General features: G+C 40.3%; 1 protein-coding gene and 1 long non-coding RNA gene across 8 annotated transcripts in view; one reads left to right on the plus strand and one right to left on the minus strand.

Annotated features, from left to right (window-relative positions):
• Nucleotides 1-19,295, plus strand: part of RBM47 (RNA binding motif protein 47) — a 98,281-nt gene extending 78,986 nt beyond the window's left edge. For 4 of the 7 annotated variants that reach the window (XM_067531235.1, XM_067531241.1, XM_067531239.1 and 1 more), the window contains exons 2-5: nt 7,605-8,764; nt 10,191-10,397; nt 13,214-13,392; nt 16,291-19,295. In XM_067531235.1, the coding sequence (XP_067387336.1) occupies nt 7,605-8,764; nt 10,191-10,397; nt 13,214-13,392; nt 16,291-16,545 (1,801 nt within the window). In that variant the 3' untranslated portion in view covers nt 16,546-19,295. The remainder of the gene's footprint in view (nt 1-7,604; nt 8,765-10,190; nt 10,398-13,213; nt 13,393-16,290) is intronic. The other 3 variants (XM_067531237.1, XM_067531236.1, XM_067531242.1) reach the window with 3 other exon arrangements.
• Nucleotides 1,268-25,600, minus strand: LOC137142046 (uncharacterized). The gene is made up of 3 exons (XR_010916837.1): nt 25,492-25,600; nt 24,411-24,547; nt 1,268-1,511 (listed from the first exon to the last, which is right to left on the minus strand). It is a non-coding gene; the product is annotated as an uncharacterized lncRNA (long non-coding RNA).

The following is a 25,600-nucleotide window of genomic DNA, read 5'->3' on the forward strand; positions in this document are numbered from 1 at the left end:
GCTAAAGATGACTTACTCATTTGTGAGGATTCATCACATGAACCAGCTGAAAATTTGAAGCCATTTTGTTGTGTTTCCCCAGTAGCAGTGAAATGGTGTCAACAGAAAGATAATTATCAATGTGTTGATTCACATACGTGCATACTCCAAGATATCTCAAAAGTTTTCCTGTGTTCAAGGCATAATCACTTTCTTTCCCTGCCACTCTGTCACATCACTGAGGATCCACTTTTCCCAGATTTATATCCATCCTACCCTTGAGGCAGCCAACTCTGCTTGGCCATATCCCTGGAGGTTTCATTATATGACAATCTTTAATTAAAGATTAATCTTCAATTCCTGGAGACTCCAGGACAATCCTGGAGGATTGGCAGCCTTACATACTTTCATCCAAAGGCAATCACATAAGAATCCTTTGAGTGCTACAACAATGCTTCTTAATCTTTAATTGTTGCATGGAGTGTTGTTGTAGCCCTGTTAGTCCCATGATATTTCTTAACCTTTAGACATTCAGAATCCACAATAATGGCTGAGGTACAAATACCTATGCAGATAAGACAGATAATCAACCAGAGGCGTTGTTGATGAGGAAAGGAAAACTGTCCTGCATCCCAAGGGCTGAGTGTGCTGTTTCTCCTGAACCCCTGGTTCCTGCTCACCTGGGCAGTGAGAAGCTAGGTTAGGGGACTTAAACTGGGATTCCTGCATACCCCGATGAGCTCAACCAACAGCCCTTAAAGGTAACCAAAACTGGGGCTGTTTTTTTATCATAAATGTGTTAAACTTTTAATGAGAAAGAGGATGGAGAGGGGAAGGCATAAAAAGGCAACTAGAGCCATGCTGTATATCATAAATACTGTATATGTGCAGATTTTAAACAGATGATTTTAAAAATATGGCCTTGAGGTTAAGGCATTGCAATAAAAGTCCTGAGATCTGGCTTCAGCTCCTGGCTCTGCCACAGAATACTTGTGTGGCTTTGGGCAAGTTACATGATGTTTCAGTGCTTTAGTTCCCCATCCTCCAGAATGGAATAAATAGTTCCCTACCACACAAGAATGGTGAGAGGATAAAGTCATTCATTAATATTTGCGAGGTGCTTATATACTATGGTGATGGGAGCAATATATGTAGGTAGGTAGATAGATGGCTATTATTCCTTAAATATAGTCCAATTTTTAATGAGTGTGTGTGCATGCTTTGTATTGTTTTTTTTAAAAGTCCTGGGTATTTTAGAGATAACACATCCCCTACGGTAATAACTGTAGCAACCACAATTTTAATCCATTCCCAGATAATTAGTCAGATAAAATTTGTTAACTCTACAGACTCAATTTCACAATAGTTTAGATTAAGAATGGTCTTTTCTTCATATGATCCTGTGTCATGCTGAAGCTGGTGCACCGTACTCTTTGGGTGTCCTAGATGAGGAACTGAGCTCTTCTGATTCACAAGACTGTGTGCTTCAAAGTGTAAATATGTATTTTCTGGTTTTCCCCATATTAGTCATTCTTAATGGAAATAAGGAAATCATATTTGACTCAATCAAGCCTACTAAATTTGTACAATATTAGCTCTCACACTGCAAAGATACAGTTTGCGATATCAGATTAAGTTTCAATTGCCAGTTTATTATATATTAGTAAAATAGACACATGGTTCTTCTGTACATTTCAGAAAGACATTTAAAAATTAATATTATGCATGAGATCGATTGCTATGAAGTCTTTACCCACTCACCTTTGAAAAATCAATCTACTGTATGAAAAGGCAGTAATAATAAAATGAGAATGCCCTGAAAACATGCAGTGTGTGTTTTTCTGGCCAAGAGAGACTTTACCTGAACATTGTGAACACTTCTGTTGTGTCATTCAGCAGGCAAACCTCAAACGTGTGTTTAACTAAGAGTAAAATAAGATTATGTGGGCCAAACTGAGGTCTCTAAACAGTTCTGGTCTCTGCACTCTGTGGTACTGCACTAACAACTGGGTGCCCACAATGAGCTGGTGGCTCGCTATAGATGAGAAAGAACACAGAAATGGATGAAGCAGAGTGGGGGAAAGAACCTGGAGGCAAACAGTGGGAGTATACAGGGAAACAAAGGAGGAAATAGATTGTGGAAAGAAGTGGAAGGAAACAGACAGGACAAGAATCTGGGGGAAAAAAACCCAGGATAGAGAAAACAGACTTGAAGAATAACGGGAACAGAGACAGAAAAGGCTAGCCACTGAGGCTTGGTATAGACTTAAAACTTATACTGGCTTTGCTATGTCAGTTAGGGGTGTGAAAAAAACTACACACTTGACCAACATAGCTATGCCAACACAAACCACAGTGTTGAAGCAGCTCTGCTAATGGAAGTGTGCTTCTGTCAGCATTTGATATCAAATCTCACCTATACTGAGGCCTTATTGAAAACCTAGGGAAAATTCCCTATCCAAAGATTTGAAATAACTGGCATGACTGAATTGATATTTAGAATTCTTGTGGGGGAAAAAAAATCAAATTTCTTAATGAGATCTCATTAAAAGAAAGGAAATATCTACAAATTTCCCTCTTTCTAACCATCTAACATGCACACACTGCTCTATCTTCCACTTCTTTTTCTTGTGGGGAGTGCTGATGTTTAGATATGGAATATTTCTGCTTCAAACAAGGACAGCAATAGATATGAGAGGCAGGCAGGTTTTGAAACTTGATTTTAAAAGTGACATCAGTTATAGAGCACATAATGGTCTCAGGCTCCAGAGACTAGAGTTGCTGAAACATGATTTATGTGCTACTACTGTTGAAAGCTACCTAAGATTCCCCTTGATAGATGCAACTGTTACTGGTCATGAGTTACATCCTTTCCATTGCATCAGACCTGTTCAGAGACAGAACCTGCCTTCCATTACCCCTCAATACACAGAACCCGAGGAGTTGCTCTGTGGTACCTGTGACCCAGGCTTCTGCTTCACACCCTCCCTCACACATCAGAACCTCATTACACCTGTGGAGTGCAACATTTGTCCTAGATGCAGAAGACTCTCCATTAGCTTTTTATGGTAGCAACACTTAACTGTCTCTTTTCAGAACTTCTGTCCCATAAAATGAAATCTTCACATGCTTCCTCCATTTTACTGAAGCACCAAACTCTGAACACACAAGCATAAAGAACTGTTCCAGTGCAGTGCAAACCTGGATACATACTGTCCCAGCAAAATTACATCAGACTGAATAAAACTACTAACTAGGTCCAGTGTGAAAACTACTGAGTAGGACCAATCTGTCTATGCTGGGTCTTCAACCAATTTTATGGAAAATAGATCTCATCAAACAATCATCACTGAATGGCAGTGTGTCTAGTGTGGATCTGCTGGGATCAATACTAGGCCTAACACTTCAATATTTTCATCAGTGATCTGGAATATAAAAATCACTGCTGATAAAACTGGCAGATAAAGTTTGGCAGAATGATAAATAATGATGAGGACAGAGCAGTCAGACAGAGCCATCTGGATCACTTGGTATACTGGTCCCATTCAAACAAAATGTGTTTTAATGCAGCCAGGTACAAGGTGGTACATTCAGGAGCAAAGAATGCAGGCCAGACCTAGAGAATGGGGGACAATATCCCAGAATGTAGTGACTGAGAAGGATTTAAGCTCATAATGGACAAACAGCTCATGAACTCCTTTTACAGTGCTGTGGCAAGAAAAGCTAATGTGATGGATAGATGTATAAACAGGGGAGTCATGAGGTGTTTTTACTTCTGTAGATGGCACTGGTGAAGCAGATACTAGGATACTGCCTGCAGTTCTGGTGTCCACATTTTTAAAAGGATATTGAAAAACTGAATAGGGTGTAGAGCAGGGTGGATTGATTTAAATCAAGGCGATTTCAATCATTGATTTAAATAGTTGTTTTAAATCAAGTTTCCCACTGATACTTCTTCACATATTTCTTAAACAATGGTGCAAATCTGATCACTAAAACATGTTACTTTACAACTCAATACAGCATTTTACAACATTTAGGAGGGTGTACCTTGTGTAATTTTTTAGATAACTTGAATTTTATTAATTTAGGAAATAGTACATAATGCTCATTACCTGTGTCAAGCTGCAGATGCAGCAGCAATACATTAGGAATGGTAAGAACTAAATCACACACAAACACAATAGCACTTTATATTTTATGAAACTAAATCTTAAATGTTACATAAATATTTCACATTTGCAATTGCAGCAGTCTTCTGAGTTGCCAACTGATGGCTGTCCTTAAACTCTTTTTTAATTTTTCAAATTTTATTAACTCTGACAAGTCATCACAACACTAAACGTATGCTGTCCTTAAAACTTCTACAACTAGCTCTCATCTTCCCCACTTCTACTGTCATTTTTATTCATAGACTGAAACAGAAATACAAGTTTTCCTGCTTTTTCAACTCCCAGTTGATATCTTAACTTTGAGTGAATAATACCAAATGATGAAAATATTCTTTCTGTGCCTGCAGAGGAAGCTACTGCTGTGAAAAGTTGTCTTAGCAACTAAAGGAACTCTGTTTCAAGGTGCCTGGCTAATGATTTCCACCAATTCAGGGGAGTGACTGTTCAAAACATCATCAGTAAACATGTACTGTTTAAATGGTTCTACTCCAGCCATGAAATTTATTATGGCTGGCATAATTGAGGAGTGATTTTGAGATGCCTATGCCATAGCAGCAACATCTTCTTCAAAAGTTAGGCATCTACCTTATATCTCAGGTCGAGAATGTTCGCAAGAAAATGAGGTGGAGTTAGTGCTTAATCCATTTGCTTCTTTATTGCCTGCAGTTTAACTTTCTGAGGAGATATTTCTTTCTTCAATGTCTCTTGAAGAGTCTTCCAGATTTCGACAGCATCAGCAACAATGTCTCTGAAGTTTGTTTAAGGCTATGGATATAGGCTTCAATATACTGAGCATATCCCTCTACATTCCTCTTTAATCCAATGTTAGATACTTTGGATGAGATACTTCCATCTATTTTATCATGGTTTTCTTCACAAAGCTTTATAAGACTAGGCCAGTTCTTAATCAATTGTTCAAAAAAAATCAGCCACAGAATTCTATCGAATATCTTGAGGAAGAATTAGTTTGGATCCTCCTGCTCTCTTCAGTGAAGCTGAAGCAAAAATGGTTGTTACGGAAGTATTTTGCAACTTCAACAACATTTTCTTTTATTCCTGGAGAAGACATTCTTAAATCTTTGGCTAAAAAATGCATTAAATGGGCACTGCAGTCATATGTTATTAAGGAGCATTCTTTCATTTCTTCTTCTAAGTATCTTCTCATCTGTGCCACGTTTGCAGCATTGAATGAATAATACCAAACAATGAAAATATTCTCTGTGCTTTTAAGACAGTGTCTTAACTAACTCCTCTGCCTTGCTTGGCCCAGCTCTACCACCACATAAGCACAGAACAACAATCCTATCCAGCCTGTGCCTTTCTTTGCACATGTGACTTTAGTCTGCTGAGAAATAGAAACTGAAAGCCCAAAATTTTCAAGAAGCAAGAGTTGGTAGTTAGGCTGGACAGACTAGAGCCATTCATTCATTTTTATGAGACTGTAAGTGTAGGTTTAGCATGTTTGTGATGAGATTTAATTGTAACTGTTATTTTTTAAATGAGAGAGAAATTTAGTATGTTATTGATTATTTAAAAAAAAATTAAAAAAGTCCTATTTAAATAAAAAAAATCTGATTTAAATTTTTTTTTTTTTTAAATCATTGATTTTTATCCACCTTGGTGTAGAGAAGAATCACAAGAATGATTCAAGGACTGGAAAAAATTCCTTATTGTGAGAACTTAAATTTAACAGATTGAGCTCTTTATCAAAAAGAAGAACTAGAGATTGTGTGTATAAGTACCTTCCTGAGGAGAAAATACCAGTACTAAAGAAATGTATAATCTAGCAGAGCAAGGCACAATAAGAATCAATGTCTGGAAACCAAAGCCAAATAAATTCAAATTAGAAATAAGGAACAATTTTTAACAGCAAGGGTGATTAACCAATGGAACAAATTACCAAGGCAAGAGGTGGATTCTCTATCTCTTGATGTCTTCAGCTCTAGCCTAGATGTCTTTCTGGAAGATGCTTTAGCCAAACAGAAGTTATTCAACTCCATACAGGGACAACTGGGTGAAATTTAATGGTCTGTGATATACAGGAGGTTAGACTAGATGATCCTTCTGTCTTTAAAATCTATGCATCAATGACCCTCAAAATCCAAACGCAACTATTCTTTTAATTTAGCTATAGGAAAATCACCGTTAGCTCTCAGTTGTAGTAGCAGTTAGCATTTTTATCCTCTTTCTGAGACAAGACTATCTCGAGAAGTAAACAGACAGTACCTTCCACACTGTCATTCTACTTGTATGCAGAATCAGATTTCATAACTGCTTTTCCTTTACTTTGATAGCTTTACTGTGCTCACTATGTAGAGAGACAAGGTGGGTGAGGTCATTCTTTTATTGGACCAACTTCTGTTGGTGAAAGAGACACGCTTTGAGCTACACAGAGCTCTTATTTAGAGCTGGGAAAGGTACTCAGAGTGTCACAGCTAAATACAAGATAAAACAAATTGTTTAGCATAAGTAGTTAACACATGTTCTAAGAGACCATTCAAGGTGAAGTGGCCCATTAATACTGGTTTGTATTAGAGATTTTATCTGTAATTCCTGAATTATTCTTTTCAGCTTCTGTAAATTTTAATTAACTTACTAAAAAAAAAAATGTGTTAGATATCTTAACAACAACAATTAACTGACAACTGGGGGAGCTCATCTAAATTTACCACATAACCCTTTACTGCAAGGGGACAAAAACATTATCCCCATTCTTTACATAAACCATGTAAACATTTATTTTCGTTATTTCCATTTCAGATTTTATTCTGCAAGTCCATTGAGAGCTGGGAGTTCTTAGTTACAAGTGCTTAATAAGCCTTGCCCATATTTTGCTGTAAAATTACCAAGTACCCAATTACCATGGGTAGAGGAGTACACTGACGGTGAGCACTCTGACTGGGAGCCATGGAAATGGGGAGTACTGGCTCTGTAGCATCACTGTCCTTTTCTGATCCAACAGTAGCCCCTTTTTACCAGGAGATCAGGCTCCAGGGGGTTTTAAGGATCCAGGTGGCAGCTGTTCTCCATGGTATCCTTCTCCCTGCTGTGGTAGAAGCAATCTGCATCTAAGTAATACTACTTGAAGCTGCATTTACTCAGATTACGTGCCTATATTCCCTTCAGAGTGGAGTTTTGCACAGACTTTGGGAGCGAGAACAAGAGCTTCATAGTTCATGGGAACCTGGATCACCTTCTTCATCCATAGCCCCCTTTTAGATTATCTTATAGGAGGGGAAGATTTTAAGGAAACTCATCCCATGGAGTTTCCTGAGCCATGTGTCCACTTCATGCAGGAGAGTATATTTAGCTATTTAATTTTTATGCTTTGTATTTAATAGCCTTATCCCCTGCTTGAAAAATGAACTTGCACATAAACTGCAGAAAGAAGTCAGATTCCTGTCATGTTAACAACAGCTAATTAATTTCCTCCTTTCCCCTCTCTTTGTTTAGGTTTCATCACACCTTGAATGATTTTGACATAATGACAGCTGAGGATTCCACTGCCAGGATGAGTAACGACTCCTCCAACATGTCTACAACCAAAGTTCCCGAAGGTGTAGCTGGTGCACCTAATGAGGCTGCCCTGTTGGCACTCATGGAGCGTACTGGATATACCATGATTCAAGAGAATGGGCAACGTAAGTATGGCGGGCCTCCACCTGGCTGGGAGGGACTGCACCCTCCTCGTGGCTGCGAAGTCTTTGTTGGTAAAATTCCCCGGGATGTGTACGAAGATGAGCTAGTGCCTGTGTTTGAGTCTGTAGGACGTATCTATGAAATGCGCCTGATGATGGACTTTGATGGGAAAAACCGTGGCTACGCTTTTGTTATGTACACCCACAAGCACGAAGCCAAACGTGCCGTCAGAGAACTGAACAACTACGAAATCCGTCCTGGTAGACTTCTTGGGGTTTGCTGCAGTGTGGATAACTGCAGGCTGTTCATTGGAGGTATACCCAAGATGAAGAAGAGAGAGGAAATACTAGAAGAGATCTCCAAGGTGACAGAAGGCGTGCTAGATGTCATTGTGTACGCAAGTGCCGCAGACAAGATGAAAAATAGAGGCTTCGCCTTTGTGGAGTATGAAAGTCATCGAGCGGCCGCCATGGCAAGGAGAAAGCTAATGCCTGGGAGAATCCAACTGTGGGGCCACCAAATTGCTGTTGATTGGGCAGAACCAGAGATAGATGTTGATGAAGATGTCATGGAGACTGTTAAAATCCTGTATGTGAGGAATTTAATGATTGAAACTACAGAGGATACAATTAAAAAGATCTTTGGCCAGTTTAACCCTGGCTGCGTAGAACGGGTTAAAAAAATACGTGATTATGCCTTTGTGCACTTTACAAGCAGGGAAGATGCAGTTCATGCCATGAACAACCTCAATGGCACTGAACTTGAAGGCTCATGCCTGGAAGTTACCTTGGCCAAACCAGTAGACAAAGAGCAGTACACTCGTTATCAGAAAGCAGCTAAAGGAGGAGCAACGACAACAACAGAAGTAACTCAGCAACCCAACTATGTTTACTCTTGTGATCCGTACGCACTAGCATATTATGGATATCCATACAATGCTCTGATTGGTCCCAACCGAGATTACTTTGTGAAAGGTTAGTAAACACAGTTGATCATTATCTAATTGGGGGGCATTACTGCCAGTTTTGCTTTAAAGGAGAGGGTCCATAAATCTGTCTTAGGTAGATAACAGCTGACAGATTTTACATTTTTTCTTAACTCATCTTTGCAGCACAGTTCTTCATACTTATGCTCAATTTTGCTGTAATTTATTAATGTATGTCGGGTATTTTTCTATAGACAATCCCTTTTTAATATACAGACTGGTGTACAGTAGGTTTGTGTGTAGCTGTGCGCTAGTGGACAAAACATGGGACTTGGAGTCAGGACATCTGACTTCTATTACTGCTGTATTACCTTGGGCAAGTAACAAATGCCCAAATTTACACAGACATTTCCTATAGTTTGGGTACTTCAATTTTTGATGCCTAGCTTCAGACATCTTGAGCCTAATTATCCAACGTGCTGTGCATCTGCACCTCCCTTTGACTTCAGCTACAACTGTGGGTGCTTAGAAAATCAGATCCTACGTGTCTCAAAATAGGCATCCGAATTACAGGATGCCTTTGAAAACCTTATCCATACACTTTCTATGCCTCAGTTACTGCATCTGTAAAAAAACCTGATCATACTATACCCTCTTTTATTAAAAGCTTTGAGATCTGTGGATGTAAGCTGCTATATAAGTTAGCAGTATTTCTCTTATTATGTGGAATTTAATTTTATTATTTAATTATATATATTAAAAATTAACCAAAAAATTAATAATTCAGGCTTAAACTCCAACAATTATAACTGACATTTGTAATTGCGAGTGGCATTGTACTATTATTACAGAGAATATAATTTACTGAAATTCTGAAAATTCATTTCCCCACCAAATTCAGTTTAACAATAAGGATGATCTTATTCTTTTACCACTTATCTAAATACAGAAATATTTGTAAATCCTAAATGGTCAAAAATTCCATCCTCAACTCAATCTCCAAGATTTGTACCTACAACTAGTTCTGCACTAGGAATCAGTTAATTGGATGTCTGAATACCTGAACTACCTGCCATAAAAGTACAACTACATCATGGGACCAAAAGTACCACAGTAACATTTGCAAAACTGCTGATATAAATTTTGGCAAAACTTCTGGAAATTTGGTATAAAAGACAACAACATTATTAATAAATTCCAGAGAATACCAAATTCTGAACTATACCAGCAAAATCTAGTCATTCAAGTAATAGTACTACAAACAACAGTACTACAAACAACATTGTCTGATTGTGCACTCCTGACTTAGGCAAGATTCCCTTTGTTTTCAAGAACAGAGTCACTCAAATTCAGTTATTCTAACTTCAGCAATCTTATTACAATGCAAATTCCTGTATGTGGGGGTAGTTAAGCATTCTCCCCATTGCTGTCACTGTATGTTATTCATCCTCATTTTGTTATGTTGTTATTATAAGCAGGCAGCATAAGAGGCAGAGGGCGAGGTGCAGCTGGCAACAGAGCCCCTGGCCCCAGAGGCTCTTATCTGGGGGGATATTCTGCAGGCCGTGGCATATATAGCAGATACCACGAAGGGAAAGGAAAACAGCAAGAAAAAGGATATGAGCTTGTATCCAATTTGGAGTTGTCTGCTGTCAATCCAGTTGCCATTAAACCTGGTACAGGTTAGTATAATTAATAGGTTGGGCAAACCTGTTGGGAGATGGGTGGAGAGAATACAGAGGATTAAAATTCAGCCTGTTGTTTGAACTGAGCTTGAATTTTAGATTGAGATCGGTTTGGGTAAATTAACAACCCACCCAACCAGTTGTGGTGATACTTAGGATATTCTTATTGCTGAGACCAGTAGGTCTGCATTTTTCCTGCTGAGTTTGGCCAACTGTTCTACTCAAATGTAGCACTCACCATCCTCTCTACAAATGTGAGGCATGAAATGCATTCTCAGGCATCACTCACTGATGGTAACTAGCTATGATCACTTGTATGGGATCCACAGGCCAAAGTAACAAGATAGTCCCATGTGTAGGTGTCTTCTATGGCTGTACCCATAGAGCAACACAGCTGTTGGTTTCAGAAGCTGCTGTTCTGTTTGCTAGAGAGTGAAGACTAGGGGTCACATTCCTCCCTGTTTAATGCCTTTGATGCTAGTAATTACACCAGGGATGACTGTGGCCTCATGACTGTAGACATCTAAAAGACAAAGGACTTGGAAAGTAGGCACATCTCCGTATATGAAGATTTCCTTGGCGTGGGAGAGTCCCCAAATGGCACAGAGTTGGCAGCACTAGTTTTTATGCCACTCCCTTGTAGCCTTCAGTTTAGGATTATGGTAGAGGAGGAAAGGGGATGGCCAGACCACACAGTGCTAGCCAATAAACTTTTCTGAGTTACACTGGGGCAAGTGGAGAACCAGCCTCAGGATCAGGGAACAGCAACCAGTTCCTGTCCTCCAGTTCCTTAGTGACAGCCTTTGGAAGCTGGGTGCAGGTGAGAATCTAGCCCTGCGTGTCTATAGGAGAATATAGCAGTGACTAGAATGAAGTTGTGGAGGTCCTCAAGACGCTGTTTGAATAGACTTTTGTTTGGGATAAATATTATGAGATAGAATCTACATTCAGGTGACCAGGGTGAGCCACCGAAAAAAGTAATCATGCCACAGAGTAATCATAATTGTAATAGACCAAATAATAAAACACAAGTGATGTTACAGTAAAGCTACAATTGATTGTTGTTAGAGCATTTCATAATGTTACAGCTGCATTCAATTATATAGAAGTGGAAATCACTTTTAAGATATGCACTTATTTTAAATACAATAAAAAAAAGATGAACACTCCTAAAGGAAGATGCTATCTTGACAGTTTGATGATGTCCTTTGAGAAAAAAGGCATTCATTTTAGCATTTTTATGACAAAGGTAGATGATTTTCAAAGATGAGATCTGTTTCCAAAGAAAGATTTGAGATAATTTAACCATTGTCCTCAGACTTCCTGGGCAAAATGTCAATTCTCAGTGAGAGAGCATTTCCACCCTTCATAATTATGAATACAGCTTAGGAGTTTCAGGTATTTCTAAAGACTACTTGAAAAGTGATTCTTGATATACACACTATATTCTTGCCCAGTAAATATTTATTTACAATATCTGTCTAATTTATTACAACTCCAAAGACAAGCCAAATGGCAGAATCTTAAGTTCAGATATTTCCAGATTTCAAGAAGGTTTGGATTCAAATCCTACCTAGGTCCACACCTGCCCCTGTGGTACTGGTTCTAGATCCAGTTCTGAACTGGAAAGGGCCTATTTCTGATTCCTGTTCACATGTGGTCAAAATCTTAAAAAAAGAGGTGTTCTTGTGAGGTTTTTTTTACCCAAATGGTGGAAAACAGAACTGCTGATCCCACAAGATTTCTGCCAGTTTGGAATGAACTCTTCAAGTTTTGGTTTTAATAGAGCTGAAACCTTGCATTTGGCTTCAGATCTGATCTATTGCCTAAGGCTAATTCAGATCCCAATCCAAACATCTCCTCATCTGGCCATCTGTAATTACAAGTAGTCACCCAGTTATCTTTTTAAAAAATAAGCTCATTATTGAAAATTATTTCAATCAAAAGCTGAACTGTACATTTTAAGGAACACATGGAATCACACATGTGATGACAAATTTGCTTCCCAAGCAATGTGGCCAAACTCCATTCAGAAAGGTGTACAGACTCACAGTTTTTGCATATATAATCCTCACTGTTCATACTCTTTCCCCTTGTTCTTCTATTTATGGCAAGTTACTTGCTTTTTTCATGTGAAGAAATGCTTAAAATATTTTTTTAATTAATAAAAAAGATGAGACCAGAGTCAAACAGAAAGACGTGATGAAATATGTACAGTCAAATTAGGCCAGCAAAATATACTACAGTAAATAACTATAGTGCAGGGTTGACCAAAATAAAGCCTATAGCCCAATTGCTACCCACAAAGTTACACAATACAAATCACATTCTTCTTTTCATACAGCAATTCTGCCTATAGAAACTTCATGTCCCAGCATACAATACTCCCACCTTGATCTCAGAGGCAGTAACTAAGATCAAGATAGAGCATTGCACGCTCAAGCCTGTCATCTCCTTAAGACACTAGATGAGGACAACTGTAATCTGAACAGATTTCTGCAAATTGGGTGTAGCCTTCAGGTTTCCTGGCAAGTTTTCAGTGTGACCCTCATTAGGAGGCCCCTTCTTTAAGATAAAAGTGTTTGAAAAGTATGCAGTACATACAAAATTGTAGTACTCAGTCCACAAGCATCCCTGGAAGTATTTCTAGTAATTTACAAATTAATTGAGAAGCACCCCTAAAACCTTTTATGTTGTATATCACAGTGATAAGCATGGTGTAAATTACTTAGTGAGCGAGGTTTATTTTACCTTGGAAAGAAAGCACTGTAGATGCAAATCCAATATGTTTTTCTGTATGTGGTCTATTCTAGTGGCAATCCCTGCTATTGGTGCACAGTACTCCATGTTTCAGGCAGCTCCAGCAGCCAAGATGATGGAAGATGGTAAAATTCATGCAGTGGAACATATGATCAATCCCATTGCTGTCCAGCAGGATCCAGCCAGTGCAGCAGCAGTTATACCTGCAGTTTCAACCCCTCCACCTTTTCAGGTACATATAGCGCACAGTTCTTGCTTATCTTATCTTGGCATATTGAAACCCTGACCTCATGCCTTGCTGCAATTTAAAAAGAGACTGTTTAGTTATTAGACTAAAAAAATAGCCCTACCTAGACAGTTGTCTCACACTGCACTAAATCACTTCGCCTGTCTGCCTCAAACAGGTAAACTAGGAGTCACATTAACTATTGCACAGATTACCTAAATCTCAACGGGAGTGTGCTGTGGAGAGCTGGAGTGCCACTGTACGGCCTCAACGTGCCCTGGAAAAGCTGGGATGCTGCGCTGGGGTCTCCTTGTGTTTGTGGAGAGGAGTTGAGAAATTTGCAACTTTGACGCCCTCTTCAGTTTGGGTTCTTTTTTCATCTCATTTTAATTTATTTTCTCCCCTTCATATAGCACAAGGGAGGGGAGCATATTGGTCACAGAGAGGAAGGAAGGTGGTTAGAGCACAGGCAGAAGCAATTCTACTCTTGCCTTGGCTTTACTACAGAGTTGCTGTGTAACAAGTGACTTAGCCACTCTGTACTTCACTTACCCAATTTGTCAAATGGTGATAATTGCCCTTTCCTCCCTCTCTCCCCAGAATATTGAGAGAATACATTCATTAATGTTTCTAAAGCACTTTGGGATCCTCTAATGGAAGGTGCTAGAGCAGTGCAATGTATAATTGCAAAAGTTAACAAGATCTTTGCAAATAATAAAAAGCTCTGAAGTCTGACATAGGATGAGAGAATTCACGTTCAACAGAACGTAATGCGATAAAGGCACTTTCAGCATTATTTTGGGGAGTCTTTAATTCAGCAAGTGGAAACTGGACATACATAACATTAAAAAACCCCCGTTTTGCCACTTTTGTGCATTTGTGATTACAGACAAGATCATGCCTCAGCTTGAGGTTTCGTTTTGTTTTTTACTGCTCTAGCCACACTGTCTTTCACATGCCATTATCATAGGCACTGCTAAGAAGAAATGCATAGCTCACCCTTTGAAGCCTGCCAGCATCATTCCTGTAACTGACTGGATATTCTCTATTGACAGTCCTGAAGTGCCTTCCCTGAAAGGCTGTTGGTGTTGCCTCTGCAGCAGTGCCAGTCCAGTCAGGGAGCAAGAAACCAGGATGGGAATCCATCCTGAAACTCTCTCATGGGAAAGCCACCACCAAGCTATGGCATTGGCTGGATCTGTAAGGGTTTTTTTTGATATGATATAGTGACCTTTTTTGTAGTTGCATTTCCATTTATCATGTGAATAGTGAAAAAAATTACACTCTGAGCTTACCTCAGCTCCTGAGTTACTCTGTAATTACATTGTGACGGACTCTTTGGGCATAGTAACATTTGCAAAACAAACGCCTTCTTTTTTATTATTCCTTATTTGTACTGCAGCCCCGTCCTGGGGCCAGGATCCCATTGTTAGAGTCCTGCACGGATACAAAATTTGTATCTGCATCTGAGCCGCAAAAATGGTCTGCGAATATAAAGCAGTTATCCACAGATCTGTAGGGCTCTAGATATTAAATTTAGATCTGCAATCCACAAAAATGGTCCATGGATATAAAGCAGATATCTGCAGATTTGCAGGACTCTACCCATTGTGTTAGGAGCTATACAAAACACAAAACAAAAAGACTGTCCCTGCCCCAGAGAGCTTACAATCTAAGTCATCTTGTTGCCATATCACAGATTTGCAAAGCTCTTTGGAAACAAGTCGTGAGATTTCAGACGGTGAATAGGGGCAAGGGGAGGTATTAATATTTTACACTTCAGTAGCACCTTCTATATGAGAATCTCAGACGTTTTGCACTCATGAATGAATTTAGTCTCACAAGCAGCAATGAGTAAGGAAAAGTATCATTAGACCCATCTTATAGAACTGAGTCCCAGTGACCTGTCCTGTGTCATAGCTAGGAATAGAACCTAGGATCTTGATTTGCCCCTACGGTGGTGGTGGGGTGTAGAACTGGCAGCTCCCACACCTGCAAGGAGTGGTACTAGAATGGAGAATGTACTCTCAAGTGAAGGCAGGCAGAGGTACCACTGCTGCCTCCAACGGGGGAAAGCTGTTTCAACAGTTCCACAAAAGCCCTATTGGCAAAAGCTGCCTGGGAGATGATTATCTGTTTATGCAGGATGTGCTAGATACTTTACAGACATTTGAGAAGGGACCATCCCTGTCCATTCTGTATACAAGTCAGTTAGATTCACTATAGGCCATGTGGCACAAATGTATCTTTAAGAGGGATGTAAATATGGACAGGGAGGTTGAACCATGCATAGGGGCCATGTGGAAGAAGGCACAAAAGTGACTGTGTGGGCAGCTGAAAATGAGCAGACAAGGCTAGGAACATTGGTGGAGCAGAGGAGGTAAGGGGCAACACAAGGTTTGACAAGTGAGGATAAACAGGAAGGAGCAGTAATATAGATTTTTGAAGGCAGAGATAAGAAGTTTAAATGTAATGCAGTAGTGGCTGAGGAGCCAGCAGAAAGATTCAAAAAAGAGAAGTGGTCTCACCCTAATGCTCTAGCTCCCCACCTCCACAGTTGGCCCTGCTTACTTTCTGTCCTGTACTTGCTAGTTCCAGGTCCCTTGGAAAAGCAGGTGTTGCACATGGCTTCCGCCCTCTCCCTCACCCCCACCCATCACCCATGACATGCTGTCTCCACCCTTACAGGCCCACAGCCTTGGTCCTGCCAGCACAATCAAATCCATAATCTCCTAACTCCCAGTCCTGTGCCTTAACCACAAGATCCATCCTTCTTCAACTTTAAAAAATTGATGTGAATCCTTTAATGTGTGAAATAATTATATTCACTCTAGTAGATTATATTGCTAGTGAATGGATAAAGTCTGTGAGTTGGAATGTTAAATACCAATTTTTTGTCCGCAGGGTCGCCCCATAACTCCAGTGTACACCATGGCTCCAAATATTCAGAGAATTCCTGCTGCAGGGATTTATGGTGCAAGTTATGTTCCATTTGCAGCTCCTGCTGCAACAACAGCGACTATAGCCACACTACAAAAGAACGCAGCAGCAGCTGCAGCTGCAGCAGCAGCTTATGGAGGATATGCCGGCTATATACCTCAGGCATTTCCTACTGCAACAATCCAGGTTCCAATACATGATGTCTATCAGACATACTGAGACTGTCAAACAAGGGGGAGGGGCAACAAACACTGAAGGAACACTTTACTATTTATGAAGAAAGAACCTACTGCAAAAGAATATGTTTGGACTCAGTAAACAAACAAAACATGAAAGTGAAGAATGTTATCAAATATTATGTTTGAAATATTTTATATACGTGACTTTTCACTAATTTTTTAGGATATTTTTAAAATTTAACATACCCGTATTCATACATTTCTAAGTGACCTACGTGCATTAAGCCCATTGCCTATACAAATTTATACATAGTAGTGGGGTTGCATAGGGTTGGGTTGTTTTTTTTAAGCAATTATATTTTCAATATATTTGTGGTATGAAGGTTATTTTTAGTAACTTCTGCACTCCAGAGAATTCTATTTTGTAGTGCTTTTAATAATATATCAACTATATATTAAAGAAAAAGCACATCTGAGCAGCTAGGAAAAGTTTAAACAATATATTTTGAAGAATATTTTCAATATTTAAAGAATACATACAATAGATTTTGTTTGTTTGTTTGTTTTTGTTTAAAACAACAAGTATCTTATTTAAAAAGTTATACTGGAAAGTGCAATTTGAAAATGAGCGAGACCTCGGCATTTTGTGCTTGTATTAGTACAATTTGTTTATCATTATCTAAAATCACAAGCAAAAAACATTTAAAAAAAACCAACCTCATAAAACAAACCTCTTTAAAGCATAATTAAGTGAATCATTTTAACTAAAGGAGAGGTTGCTGTGTTTTCCATAACATCTGGCTTTTATATTTATTGAAGTCACTTCTAGTTCAGTCTCTGAGCACATGCAGGAATGAGTATCTAATATTTCATGAGAGGTATCTTGACTTAGATCTTCTTCCAGTATAAAACCTAGTCTCTTTTTAAACGCTCTTTATTTTATTCTTTTGAAGTGTAAGTTGTAGTGACAGAGAATGTATGATATTTTAGACAGGAAGTACTGCATTATTTACCTGTAACTTCATCATGTTTCATGCAAAATTTCTAAGGTACTAGGGGTGTTAGTGATATTGTACTTAATAAAATGGGGCTATCCTCCTTCCCATTCTCCCTTTCACGTCTAATTCCCATTAGCGTTAATTGGAGTTATACATGCACATCAGGGAAGGCAGAGACTAGAACCCGATGAATTTAAGAAATAGAGTTTGTAAATATCTTCTAATATACATTTTTAAAGTCATTTTATGTTTCTAATTTACATGGTATGTGGTTTACCACAAAACAAAAAAACATTTTATTTCAATGTTATTAAAAAGTTTGTTTTATTAAGAAGTAAATATATTATTGCAGTGTTTTGTGGCCTGTTTAAAGGCTTTTATTTAGTAATGCAGTGAATGTAAAATACAGTAAAATGTCAAAGGAATAACTCACTCACTTTATGAAGTGCATCAGCTTTCCCTAGGCAACTCTAATGAAGTGAGGTGTGCAATAGGGTAGTGAATAAACAATTGTGCTTTCTTTTTTAATTTAAGAACCAACTGCAGGTCCATACAATAAAGGCATGTTTTGCCAATCGACAACAATTTCAGATCATGTATAACTAAAGTGACCACCTAACATGTATTTTCTCATCTTAAGTTGGACCATTATTTTTTACTCAGCAATGCTGTGTTATATTTAATGCTATTTAACTATTATCAAAAGTACTGTGAGGAAGTTAACCATTAAATCAGACTCTGCCCCCAGTGCTCCTTCCCAGGAGAGTTTTATCACATGTTCCAGCCTTTCTGAAAATGCACCTAGACCTTAGTGCAAAGGCCCAATCCCCCTGGAGTGTTATCCAAGGGCTAGATTGCATGGAATGGGCAGCCTTCAAAGCCCAGCTTTCCTGGGGATTGGTGGGGAATAGAAGCTCCATCCCAGCGGAAGTGGGAAATGGCTCCCACCTCTCCTGCTAGCTTGGTGCCTGACTTTGGCTAAGTCCTCTCATGGCTGAGCAGTATTAGCTATAGATAAGACCCAGCATGAGTAAATGCCACTTCATGCAGCTTCAACACCTGATTGAAAAGCTACATAGAAACCCATGGGGCCAGCAGAGGGTGATACAATGGAATGATACCCTGCTTCACCCCATCCCATCACCTCCATCAAAACCTTGGCAAGCTCCAGCAGTGGAGAGATGGTGGGAGGGACAATACTGAAGCCATCACTCCCTTCTTCCATTCCTGTGCCCTAAGCGGGATTCATTGGATCCAAGTCTCCTCTGCTTGCAGAAGCAAAGGGTGTGATCCAGTCCAAGGTCTTTAGTTTTTACAGCAGCTAAAGTGCTTACTGTATTTTACATATGCCTGTATATTATGTGCAACAAAAATAAAGATCGAGATGCTACTCTCATGTGGCAGACACCAAGATACTTTAAAAACAAATGGCCTTGATGGCTGGGGCTCTGCATGGGCAATGGGGTCCATGCTAGCAGCTCCAACAGCAGGATTGGGGCCAAAGGTTGGTAGTACAATCAGTTAGGTATCTCTGAGCCTCCCATCTGTGGTCTGTCTTTATACCTGTTTCTCAATCATTTCATGTACACTACTGAGGTAAGTTTATGACTTGAAATGTGAACATTTTTAGGTTAAGAACAAATTATATATATATATATTAGCGTGCCTTATTTTCAGAAATGCTAGTATTTTAGGTGTTTTACTATATCTCTGTTCTTTGTATTTTTTAAAACTTCTGAGTTTATTTAGTTTTTGCTCCATTTATGGTACGTTCCTAGGATGTAGTAAATAAAGCATTCTTTTAAAATGGATATCTTTATGTCATTTTTAAAGCTCTGCTTGCCGGGTTTAGTCACAGGGAAAAACCTGTTGCATGTGATACATTCTCTTCAATTATTTGTAACAGAAGTGGGGCAAATGGGTGAAATTAGTAGAATCTGCAGCTAAAATAAATTGAAATAGAAGGTTCTTGCCACACAGCCAGAGCTGGGGGAGCACACTCTATATTTTTAGCAGCACCAGACAAGGAGGAATGAAGCGCACACTGTTTTTAGCAGAGGAAGGGGAGCTGTGTATAATATACCAACTATGTGCCCCAATACAACTCCCACTGAAGTTAATGGGAGTCTTTCCATTGATTTCAATGGGATTTGGATCAGGTCATGTAATTTTTCACCTTTTGTTTAAATTCTCTCTCTGTACACAGGTGAGCTGAGTTTGATGTCTCACCTTAATTTCCATTTAGCCACAACACAAAATTTCCCCACAACACTGCTGTGCTGATTGGCAGTCTTTGCAATAGCAGAGGTGTTGCAGGTCTGAACTGGAAGGGAAAATATATTGGCAGACTGGTTCAGGGAATCTTACATATTGCCTGCATTTACTACACCTGTCTCAGTTCAGGGCTATCAGACACACACACACCCCCCACCCCCCATTTGCACTAAATTATGTACAGACAAAGAAAAAGATACTGATATTTCATATATTTGTCCCTTCTTTCATATATTTGACACAGTGAAGCATGCACTATTGAAACAAAGGGTAGTCTTGCTATCCTACAGTGTTTCAGTTCTGCATGTGTCAGTCTTCAACCAGGGTCCCCCTTGAAAAGAATGTACTAATTTGCCTATGCTTATTTGGGTTACTGCACAGGCTTTTGACGAGTATCTGTCTTTTTATGTGTGTGTACATGCATGCACATTCATCTGTGGCCAAATTTACTGAAGATAGCAAAATTGGAAGAAAAGGAAGTACAGGGGGAACAGAACCAAACTGCAAGAGATTAGAGCAATGAGAACTATAGGCAATCAGGGGAGAAACAGTCCTAATAAATGAGAAATCCTGCACCCAAGGAAAAGGACATCAACAGCATAAATACATCACCATGCAGTTACATCCATCATGTGTTTTTACATCCAATGTTTTTACAACTCACCCTCTCCTTATCATGAGGGAATAATAGCTGGGAACCTTTGCTCACATACCTTGGTGATCAATGCAATATAAGAACCAAAAATAGTCTTGAATACAAACTATGAGAGGAACCCTCCAGCAGGTTTTTTTTAGCCTTATCTGTGCTAGAAATTTTTTTCCAAAACTTCCCGCTGCTATTAGCACTGGCTCACAGCTGCAGCAGCATTAGTAACCCTGGCAGGTCAAGTCTAGATGGTCCACCTGCTCCAGCAGTCATTTTCTGTACCAGGTCAATTAAACCTGCCCACAGCATGACTCATCAATATGATGCTAAACATGGGTTTCAGAGCCAAAGAGCCATCCACATTATAGATTAACAGATTATAAAGCCAGAAGGGACCATTGTGATCATCTAGTCTGACATCCTCCATAACAAAGGCCATTGGACTGCCTTGAATTAATTCCTCTTAAAACTAGAGCTTATCGTTTGGAAAAATATCCAGTCTTGATTTTAAAATTGCCAATGACGGAAAATCCACCACAACCCTAGGGCAATTGTTCCAATAGTTAATTCACCTTACTATTAAAAATTGCATACTATTCCTGGTCTGAATTTGTCAAGCTTCAACTTCCAGCTATTGGATTTTGTTATACTTTTGTCTGCTAAATTAAAAAGTCCTTTTATTGTGAAATTTCTGTTCCCCATGTAGGTATTTATAGGCTGTGATCGAATCATCCCTTAACCTTCTCTTTGTTAAGCTAAACATATTGCGCTCTTGAAATCTACTGCTCAAGGAGTTCAAATCAATATGTTTTCCAAGCCTTTCATCATTCTCATGGCTCTTCTCTGAACCTTCTCCAAATTATCAACAGTCTGCTTGAATTGTGGACACCAGAACTGGACACAGTATTACTCTAGTGAGCACACCAGTGCCAAATACAGAATTTTAACCTCCTTTAGTCCTAAGGCTTCCAACATTGCTAACATACCAGCTGTCACACCAGATCACAACAAAAATCCAGACTGGGACTTCCTGGGTTTAGCAGAGGGCCCTGTCCTGTGAACTGCTGAATGCCCTCAGCTCCTATCACCTTCAGCTGGAATTGAGGGTGCACATCACTTCTCTCAGGGTCAGGCTCAGAGACATTTGGCCCAGCTACTACGTGTTAATGGAGCAGGGAGGCATAGACAGAATTTTGTCATTATTGTTCAGAGTGAGATTTGGGGCCCATCATGACCTTGGAGTGTGCACACACATTCCAAAGGTGAGGTTCATTTTTGACTTCTCCAATTAATGCACTGAATTCCCCACAATTACTCCCACAGCTACATTTATGCTGAAGGATAAAGAAAAGAAATCCAAGCTCCCTGCTTGTGTTTGCAAAGAGAAACTGTGCTAAGACCTACAGCACAATCTTCTGTTTAAATATAGAACTATAAAATCAAGCATTCTTCCCAGGGAGATAAATGGTTGTTTTACTACAAAGAGTGCCACTGGGGATCTAATGGCAGATTCACTTAACTTCTTTGCATCAGATCCTTTTTAATTATTAAAATAAAACTACAAGCTATACATTTTATGAGCATTGTGATCTTTTAAAATAGAAACATTTACAAGAGTTTCTTGTTTGTCTAGCTTGCTGGCTTCTTTTTCCAGTTTTGTAAGCTCTTAATTAATGATTAACCTATCATAAGGTTCAAATATGCCTGAGTCATGCTGAGGATATTAACATAAAAAGTGCCACTAAAACACAGTTGTGTTTGTAAGATGACCTTGCTGAACTGGGCTTGGTTCAAAAACTATATTGGGTTCATGATTACTAAGGCAATTAAAGCCTCTGCTAAGTTGATTTGATTTCTTTTTGAATACTCCTATTTTGAATAATAATTTTTTTCAAACTTTCTCTAGTTATAAAATTCAATTGATTTTTAATATACCTTATTATTTTCCTGACACAAACACCACACACAAAAATACAACCATACTACATTTAATATGAATACTGATTAATAAGAAAGTCAAATGGAGTAACATCACTTCTGCATTGCAACATAGTATCTTTACCATAGTTCAAAAATATACACACAATATATTTTATGCTATGAGCAAAAAAGTATAGCAAAGAGTGTGCTCGCTTATGTGAATCTAAAAACCAATAGTCAGATTTTATGATCTAGTGAATGATTTGTCAAGGACATGCTGAATTCCCATTGAGAGGATTTTAGGGATAAATCATACCCTGCTATGTAAAAAGGGTGGCCAATTGGGGACATGGGAAGCTGAAAGTTAGAAAACTCCATGACTATAACAGGCTCTGCTGGATCATCCCATTAGGAGTGTTCCACTCCCAATGGGCAGGTTATTACCCTCCTGGCCCACACATCCCAAATTCTATATAGGAAATTATACAGTTCTTGGGTCATCTGTGGAAAACTTAGGCATCTATGCTGAGGCCCAGCGTCCCACCTGATTTCCTTCTGCCCCGACACCAACCATACCTTCAGGAAGGGAAATAAGAGGATGATATTATGGAGCAGAAATCCACTTAAATTAAGGTTGATAGAGCCATCTCTTACCCAGAAAAAAAACCCTATTGTTTTGTAGATGGATGATACCACAGAGGGCAGCTGTTCCTTGGCTCTGTCCTTCCCTGCATAGCAATTCTTCCCTACTCAAAACAACAGAGTCCCACCTGGTGTTAGTTGTGAAGTTTAGAGCGATCACTATGGGGCACACAGCAAGGAGGTGAGAGTATGTGTAAATGGGAAATAATACAGTGTTGCATTCACCCCAGCCACTATGTGCTGGGTTTCTGTAATCGCTACACCCCAAATATGCGGAACTCCTACAGAGGAACTTCCTGACGCTGTGAGTGGGGATATCACATTGGCTCCACTCCCCTCCTTCCAATAGAGTTTCAGCCCTGGGGGTGGCCTGTTCCACCCTTTGCATAGCAAAAATCTACAGGCCCTTAATGGAATATTGCAGATTTGGCTTCTCTCTCTGGATGTGAATGCAGGCTACAAACTGTAATAATCATTGATCAAGGTGACAAACTTCAAAAATATTAAAAATTGAATGTTTTAAGTTTTTGCTAATGCAGCTTTAGGACTATTCTAATACAAAATGCTTTCTCTGACCCTCCAATGAACTGGAATGGGATTCCAAGCCTTCCAGCCACAAGGCCAGCACTGGAGTAACCTGTTATTCTAGAACATGAAGAACAGAAGGACCAGCCCTGCAGCTCTTAGTCAGGCAAAATTTCCATAGAGTTTAATCTAGAAGCACACCATTTTAAAGATGAGCACTCAAATCCTAAAGCTTTGTCAATGAACGGCAAAGTGATGGGCAAATTGTTCAAATGTGCACAAAGCAGTGGTATGGCACTGAAATTTTAACAAGGGGCTCCATCATAAAATTGTCTGCCTTAGTCAGCAATACACACATGGACAGAGCATGAACCCCCCTGATCAGAGAGGCCAGCCCTTCTGCCTGAGGCCCCGCTTCCTTCCCCACCAAAGCCCCCAGCCCCCTACCACAGCCAGAGGAGCCCTGCCCCAGCAAGCCAGAGTCCCAGCGGGCCAGCCGGCCCAGGCCACCAGCCTTAGCCCTGAGCACCAGGCAGCCACAAAGCGGCCTCAGCCCCGCAGTGCCAAGTGGCCTGAGCACTGGCCAAGTCCTGGGCCACTGGCCGACCTGCCCTAGTCCCAGCTCCTACCCACTTTGGGTGAGAGGCTGAGCAAGGACAGGAAGAAGTGTGGCGCCTGGGCTTGGGCCACGGGGGAAGACCCGAGTGGGCAGGGGCCAAAGGGCGGAGCGTATGACTCCCCTGGCCTACGATACCTCCCACCAATTAATACATGTGACATTTTCTGGATACCATGGCTCTCCCCCAAATACAAAAACATCAACCCCAACCCTGTCCTAGGACCCCTCAAGCCACCACATTTCCCTTCCCCCGCATCTCATGGAGGTGTTAGCTCTCCTACCTGGTAGTTGATCATGAGAACAGCAATAGCAGGCAGGTGTCCTGCAGGCGCCATGGTAACAGGCAGGCTCATAGTAACCAATGTGCACTCAGAGCACTTGCATGGGGCCCCAATCTCAGGGGGGATCCTTGACCACACTGGGAGAAAAACAAGGGACACTGTGACACCCTGAGCCAGATTGCAGCTCCACTCACTCAACCTTAGCCTGGTTACTTCCCTATCATGACCGACTGGTGGCTGAGCCAAACCTGAGCAGCGTGGGTCCATGTGAGTGTGTGTGGGGAGGTGATGGGTGCAAACATAACTGGACAGAGCTGGCCCTAGACCAAAGGGCACCCCAAATATGAAGTGTCTTCGGTGTCCCCCAGCTCCATTTGTTAAACTTTTGAATACCTTATTTTTTATTGCATTCGTAAGCCCATTTCACGCCTTTGACGCATGATTTGCATGCATGACTTAAATCTTCCATATAAAATGATAAATTTGCATGCTGGGATCTGTAAATCTGTATTTAACAACAAAAGTAGCACCCTGAGCCCAGCACCTCACAAGTCCAACACCCCAGGTAGTCACCTAGGTCACTCTCCCCTAAATACCCTGTAGTCAGGTGGCTGGGATAAGCCATTGTAGTGTGTGAGTGGCCCGGAAGGCCCTGGGGGCGGTGGGTGATGGGCTGGGGGCAACTTGTTGGTGGGCTGAGGTTTGGAGGCAAGTGGGGATGTTGGGGGGGGGGGGGCTGGGATATTAGAGGTGAGAGAGATGTCAGGGGCAGTGGCAAGTGAGATATATGTCCCAAGGCTACTGGGAGTGCATGGGAGAGTGTCAGGATAAATAGGCAGTGGCATTTGAAGGGTGGTGTGTGGATAAGGAGACGGGCAGTCTGAGGTCTGTGTGGGGTGGGGTATATGGGGCAGGGGTGCTTTAAGGAAGGTGAGAGGGGCCCAATTTCCATAGAGCACAAGGCTGCAAAATTCTTTAATCTACTGCCAAGAGTGTTGTACTGAGGCCTCTGGCAGTGGGGTGGGTGGTCAAGTGGATCCCCTATGGTAGTCAGTGGGGTGAATGGTTAGAGAAAATGTACCTTTGTGTTCTTCACTTGGCCAGGACTCCCTCACTACTGGAACTCACCACACTGGTTCCTGTGGGAAGCAGGTCTCCCCTGGCAGTGATGGGGCAAGCTGGGTTACAAG

This window comes from Emydura macquarii, unplaced genomic scaffold, assembly GCF_026122565.2.
Source record: "Emydura macquarii macquarii isolate MOO-44397 ecotype Brisbane River unplaced genomic scaffold, CSIRO-AGI_Emac_v2 contig_3128, whole genome shotgun sequence".
Taxonomy (NCBI): Eukaryota; Metazoa; Chordata; order Testudines; family Chelidae; genus Emydura; species Emydura macquarii.